The sequence below is a fragment of the Solanum tuberosum genome, unplaced genomic scaffold (genome assembly GCF_000226075.1).
Source record: "Solanum tuberosum cultivar DM 1-3 516 R44 unplaced genomic scaffold, SolTub_3.0 scf00250, whole genome shotgun sequence".
In the NCBI taxonomy this organism is placed as follows: domain Eukaryota; kingdom Viridiplantae; phylum Streptophyta; class Magnoliopsida; order Solanales; family Solanaceae; genus Solanum; species Solanum tuberosum.
The window spans coordinates 440,823-447,604 of NW_006239183.1; the positions used below are offsets into that span (position 1 = coordinate 440,823).

The following is a 6,782-nucleotide window of genomic DNA, read 5'->3' on the forward strand; positions in this document are numbered from 1 at the left end:
GGGATAACTAGATCACTCAGATTCCAGGCTGTTATTCCTTTAAAATTTTGGGGTGAGTGTGTCACCACTGCTGTGCACATTTTAAATAGAACTCCATCTAAGCTTCTCAACTTTCTACCGCCTTATGAACTGTTGTATAAACAACCACCTGATCTAACTCATCTCAAAGTCTTTGGGTGCCTAGGTTATGTTTCCAACCCAAAATCATCCGATAAGTTTGCTATTAGAGCTATTCCTGGTGTTTTCATGGGTTACTCCTCAACTCAAAAGAGGTATAAACTCTATGACATCCACACAAGATCTTTCTTCACTAGCAGAAATGTTGTCTTTCAAGAGTCTATATTCTCTTTCCTCCATGCAAAGTCCTTTGGTACTCTTCTATTTCATGTCCTAGATCTCCTTGATCTACTTTCTTTGTCTCAGCCTCCATCCTCCAGTACCTCCATTCAGGAGGAGCATCCTCCAAATGCTCCCTCAGAACCCCAGTTCATTCTCCTGCATCCCATCTTGTGCCACCTCATGTAATTGAGCCGAGAAAGTCCACCAGACTCAAACACTCTCTAGCCTGGATGAATGACTTTATACTCTAGAAAACACCCATCTCCAACACTTGTTCTTATCCTCTATCATCTTATATATCTTACTCCAACTTCTCTCCACCCTGTCAACTTTCCTTGACACCATATTCATCTATCTTAGAACCCTCTCCTTTTCAATAAGCTTCCAAAGACCCATCTTGGATCCAAGCCATAAAGCTATAAATAACTGCTCTTGAGAACAACAACACATGGTCTATTGTGGACCTTCCTGCTGGTAAGTCACCTATTGGTTGCAAATGGATATTAAAGTACAAAGCATCAGGTGAGGTAGAGAGGTACAAAGCTCGGCTGGTATCCAAGGGGTTCAGTCAAAAGCCTGGGTTGGATTATTCTAAAACTTTTTCCCATGTTGCTAAAATGGTCACTCCAGGTTACTTGTTGCTCTTGCAGCCTCCAAGAAGTGGTTCATCTATGAAATGTATGTTCACAATGCCTTTCTTAATGGTGACCTCTTGGAGGAAGTGTACATGCAAGTTCTTGAATGGTTTGTTAGATAGGGGAAGCCTAAGAAGGTCTACAAACTTCATAAATCACTATATGAGTTGAAGCAATCCCCAAGACAGTGGAACAAAAAGTTGACAGATGCACTAATTCAAATGGGCTTCACTCAAAGTCATTATGACTACTCACTCTTCACCAAAAAGGCAGAAGGGAACTTGGTGTTCATTCTAGTCTATGTAGATGACCTCTTGGTCACTGGAAACAATCAGACTCAAATCAATCAGGCAAGGCAATATTTGCGACATCAGTTCAAGATGAAAGACCTTGGGGAACTTAAGTTTTTTTGGGAATTGAAGTGTCCAGGTCACATTAAGGAATAGTAATGTGTCAAAGAAAGTATGCTATGGAGTTAGTGTTAGAAGTTGGGCTGAGTGGAGCAAAACAAGCCAACACTCCACTTGAAGTGAATTAGAAATTAACATATGCAGAATATGATAGAATAATATCAAATGGAGGAACAAATGATGATAGTGTACTGAGGGATCCTGCTGCATATCAGAGATTAGTGGGAAGGTTACTATACCTCATAATGACCAGGCCGGATATAGCATTTGTAGTTCAAGTGCTAAGTCAATATATGCATTGCCCAAAGATCTCACACATGTAAGCTGCCCTAAGAGTGGTAAGATATATCAAAGGTACACCTGGTGTGGGACTATGCATGCCTGTTGAGAGCACTAATCAACTAACCTCCTACTGAGTAGGGTGATTTCTTGGAAACCAGAAGATCTGGGTACCTTGTAATATTTCGAGGAGCTTTGATTTCTTGGAAGGCAAAGAAGCAAGAAACTATATCTCGAAGATCAGCAGAGGCTGAGTTCAGATGCATGGCTACCTGCACTGCTGAACTTACATGGCTGATAGGATTATTCCAAGAACTAGGAGTACATGTTCAACAACCCATAGACCTAATGTGTGACAACAAAGCTGCAATCAGAATTGTTGTAAATCCTATATTTCGTGAAAGAACAAATCATATTGACATTGACTATCATTTTGTAAGAGAAAGAATCAACCAAGGAATGATCAGAAATGGCCATGTGTCTACTACTGAACAACTAGCTGATATAGTCACGAAAGGACTTGGAAGAGCTCAACACGAATACTTAATGGGAAAGCTAGGGTTAAGAGACTTGTTCAAGCCATCAGCTTGAGGAGGAGTGTTGAGCTGAAAGCACAAGCTGATGTAACCAGAGTTAGGAGTTAGTTTACTACAGGAAAAGTAGTTAGAAAGTGGTTATAAGTGAGTTAGGTTGTTAGTATGTTAGGCATGTATGTGAAGATGATCAATCTTATAAATACCCATGTATTATACTTGTTATAAAAGTCAGTGAGATGGAGTAGAATCAGAATTATGTTTTTCTGTACATTGTCTTCTTCCTCTCGAGCTAAGACTCACTCGTCTAGAATCTTCCAATAGCTCCAACTATGGAGTTTAACATGAGTTGTATGAAATAAAAAGTATTGTTCTTTTTAAAAGAATAGCTGTCTTTTGTCACTATCAAATTGTAATCAATGTTTCAGATATTATGTATACCCCGTTATAATATTGGTGTCGTTCTAAATTTCTTATTATTACTATTTAGCGTGAATATTATCTTGGATGAGATTTTCATTTTCCGAATAATGGAGTGGAGCCTAGGTTAACGGTTAGAAGTGGCTAAGCCAATATAGTAGAACGGTAGACCGTAGGAGGAAATTCGGCATGCAAAATGGAGAAGTTGTCGGAGATGGCTTTGAAGATGTAATGGAACTAACACTACAACTATTGTGTTACTCTTAGGAAGGATTCATATAGATTTGCAGACCTATTTGGCACATGAAGTATCAACCTAGTATTCAACGCCTGTATTTTCAAATTAAATATCTTTTCAATGTAAAAATTGCACCGGATAATAAGTTTTTACCGAATATATTTTTGATCTAAGTAAGCCATATATTCGATATTAAAGCAGTAGAGAAGTCATGCTCGATATTTATTTGAGATGTTTTCATTAGTGGATAGTGACAATATGAACAAGCATATGGTATTGCCTATGTACAGTCGATAAAATTGAAATGATATAGAATGAAAAAATTAGCATGACCCTATGCAAAGATATTCTTTATATGTCGCATTGTTCTCTGATTGAACATATGAAGTGTGTTTCGGGCATTTATTTGTTTGATTTCTTTTTCCTAGTTGCCTGACAAGGGACTTTGAATGATCTTGAATACTTGTTGTCTATAATAGTTGTCTAATATGCTTATTCGAGGGCGAGCAAAGTTTTTATATTTTGAGTATATATATATCTATATAATAGATATGTTTTTGTGCGTGTTTTAGAGCTTTCTAAGTATTTTATCGGTTGAAAAATGGTCATTTGAGCTTAATTGTGAATTTCAATGTGCAGGGAGCATTTGAGATGAAAGGAAGCAAATTGTGATAGCTTTGACGAGTTTAAACTTAAAATGAGGAAATCCCTTAATCAAGCTGCCAGTCAGTTTGGATTACTGATACATATTGTTTGATAATATATGTATTATATTATGTTATATTATATCGTATTTAATTATTTTAATAAATACAATTTTGTTACATAATATTACACATAATTTTTTTTAAAGATAAACCTTTGAGAAAAGAAGGGAATGAGGTAAAGATCTTGTAAAAAGGTAGGGTAAAAATTACCTTTGAGAAAAGAAGGGAATGAGGTAAAGATCTTGTAAAGAAATAAAATATGATTATTAAATACTACTTTCTCGGACTAAAAAAGAAAATATGTCATTCTTTTTTAAATGAATGGAGTAAATAAAGATAAAATGAAAAAAAATAACAATGTGACCACACCAATACGATATTACACAAAATAAGCCTTTTATTTATTTTTTCATTAAATAATAAATTTTAAATAAGTATTACTATATTTAAAGGAAGGTAAAAAAAGTCCAAACAAGCGGAAGTGTATAATTTTCAAGTGGAGTATTGAGACTCTTTAGAGATATCCTACCCACCCCTTTATAAATAAACACAATACCCCAAGGGACAGAGGCAGCAAGCAAACATGGGTATTGCAGTTTTCATTGCTTTGGCCGTATGTTTGCCTTTCAGTTTTTGGTGCCTAAAATTGCTCTACTTTGTATGGTGGCGTCCCAAAACAGTAGAAAATGAACTGCGGCAGCAAGGAATATATGGGCGTCCCTATAGATTTCTATTTGGAAATCTAAAGGAGATGATAGAGATGAATAAAATAGCCAAGTCTAAACCCATGCCATTGCACCACGATTTCACACCTCGACTTAATCCATTGTTCTATGAACTGGCCACCACTTACAGTAATTATTCTTTCTAATTTCCAATGGCCTTGTTACAGTAACATTTTTAATTTGAACACTGATTGTGGAGTGGTTATTATTGCAGAGAAACTTTACTTGTTTTGGCTAGGACCGATACCTCGATTAACCATTTTGGATCCCAAGTTAATTAAGGAAGTACTGTCAAACAAATCGGGTGAGTTCAGAAAACCAAACATCAGCGCTTTCCTGAAGCTATTTGTAACGGGGCTGGGGACTTACGATGGTGAAAAATGGGCGAAACACAGAAAAATTCTTAATCCGGCTTTCCACATGGAAAAATTGAAGGTATTTACTAGTATTAGTTTTCTGGTATACAATTTCCTTAAGTGATTTATTATTATAATTGTTGGTGTTTGCACAGGTGATGTTGGGATTATTTGTTAACTGTACCGATGACATGATAAGCAGATGGGACAAGCTAACTGGTTCAACGGGTGGTTCTTGTGAAGTAGATATTTCTCAAGAATTTCATAATTTAACTGGAGATATGCTATCGAAAGCAGCCTTCGGTAGCAATTTTGAAGAAGGGAAGTTGGTATTTTCACTTCTGAGAGAGCAATGTGAACTAATTTTCACTGCAAAGCTTGCTATTAATGTCTTCCCATGGTTAAGGTACTTGTAGTAATTAACTAATGCCTTCGTTTTCCTTGCATTGGATCTTAACAATTGATGATGTATGTAATAGGTTTGTGCCAACGAAAACTAATAGGAGAAGATTGTACATCTATAACACAGTTCGTAGTTCGCTAAAAGCAATAATTGAGAAACGAGAGAAAGAGGTACAATCTGGAAAATCACACAATGAAGATCTGTTGGGTTTGCTAATGAAATCTAATCAGGAAGAACAGCAAGGGAATAAGAACTCGAACAAAGGAATGAGTACAGAGGATATGATAGAAGAGTGCAACTCTTTCTATTTTGCTGGTCAAGAGACTACTGCAACTTTGTTAACATGGACTGCAATTGTCTTGACTATGCATCCAGATTGGCAAGAGAAAGCCAGGAAAGAAGTTCTTGAAGTCATTGGAAAAGATGAGCCTAAGTTTGATCAACTCAACCATCTAAAGATTGTAAGAAGATACTATCGTTTTCATTTCCCATTCATACTTTGGAATTTTTACATATCTACTACACATTTGGTCAAAACCGTGTTTAATTATAACAAGTAGAATCACGACCCACCCCATAAACTTCAAATTCTAGATCTACCTAAAAAGGGAGTACTAGTGATTTGAATTCTGGATTCATCTATTAATTAATTTGTGCTATATATGTAGGTAACTATGATCTTGCACGAGGTTCTGAGGTTATATCCATCAGGTTCTCTTGTTAGAGAAACAAACAAAAAGACAAAGCTTGGAGAGTATACAATCCCAGCAGGTGCGCAACTTTTAGTTCCTCTACAAACAATCCATCGCGATACAGAGGCATGGGGAGAAGATGCTCTAATTTTCAATCCAGAAAGGTTTTCAGAAGGGGTATCAAAAGCATCAAAGGACCTGATGTACTTTCCGTTTGGTTGGGGTTCTCGGATATGCCTTGGAATGAATGTTTCCATGATTCAAGGGAAGCTTGTTTTGGCTAAAATCTTACAGAACTACTCCTTTGAGCTTTCCCCCTCCTATGCTCATGGTCCAACCATGCCAGCTCTTGTTCTACAACCACAATATGGTGCTCCTATGATCCTTCGAAAGCTATCATGATATTGGTCACCCTAACATGAATCAATAAATCACTTCTCTGTTTCCTATTGTTGTGAACTTTTCTTCATTCTATCCACAAACAGGATTTGCTGGTTTTACAGCAATCTCAAGTTCACATCATTACATGATGCTTAAATTACATGTTTGTTTTCAGAATCTGTGTTGAATCTTATTAGCTAAATCTGAGGCAAAATGGGTTAATGAAGTGACTAATTTAGTTTTTTGAGTGTTTATGTTGGCATCGACCGCCTCTTTTGTTTTAACAAGGCTTATTAGTTTGCTTCTCACACCACAGTATACCTTGCTATTGATTCGCTTCGAAAATTAAGAAAGATATTTTCTAAAACTTTACTCCATCCTTAAATTATAATATTCTTTTCTTACCCCATATTCGATCCTTCCCATCTAAAAAAAAATAATATTAAATTTTCATATTTTAAAATTTTTTAATATTTGTTTTTTCGTACCCCTAAACCAGACCCCTCCTCCCAAACAAAAAAAAAGTTAAAAAATTATTTTCAAATTATAAGATTCTTTTTACCACATCCAACCCCTACCCCCTTCAAAAAATAAGAAATTGTTTTACAAAAATATTTCAAATTTTTAAAATTTCATTTTTTTACCCCATTCAATACCCTAACCC

The 6,782-nt window shown here is 36.0% G+C and overlaps 1 protein-coding gene across 1 annotated transcript; it reads left to right on the forward strand.

The window, feature by feature from the left end:
* Positions 1-4,037: 4,037 nt before the first annotated feature.
* LOC102602639 (cytochrome P450 CYP72A219-like) lies at positions 4,038-6,370 on the forward strand. The gene is made up of 5 exons (XM_006357819.2): positions 4,038-4,415; positions 4,501-4,721; positions 4,798-5,048; positions 5,122-5,506; positions 5,714-6,370. The coding sequence occupies exons 1-5, from the start codon at positions 4,145-4,147 to the stop codon at positions 6,137-6,139; spliced, it is 1,554 nt and encodes a 517-aa protein (XP_006357881.1). The 5' UTR covers positions 4,038-4,144; the 3' UTR covers positions 6,140-6,370.
* The last annotated feature ends 412 nt before the right edge of the window (positions 6,371-6,782 follow it).

Bases quoted from the DNA above. Each gene is read 5' to 3' on its own strand.
- LOC102602639 (XM_006357819.2), top strand. From the start codon at position 4,145: ATGGGTATTGCAGTTTTCATTGCTTTGGCCGTATGTTTGCCTTTCAGT. The intron at 4,416-4,500 runs GTAATTATTCTT...TTATTATTGCAG, and splicing joins TGAACTGGCCACCACTTACA to AGAAACTTTACTTGTTTTGG. The intron at 4,722-4,797 runs GTATTTACTAGT...GTGTTTGCACAG, and splicing joins TCCACATGGAAAAATTGAAG to GTGATGTTGGGATTATTTGT.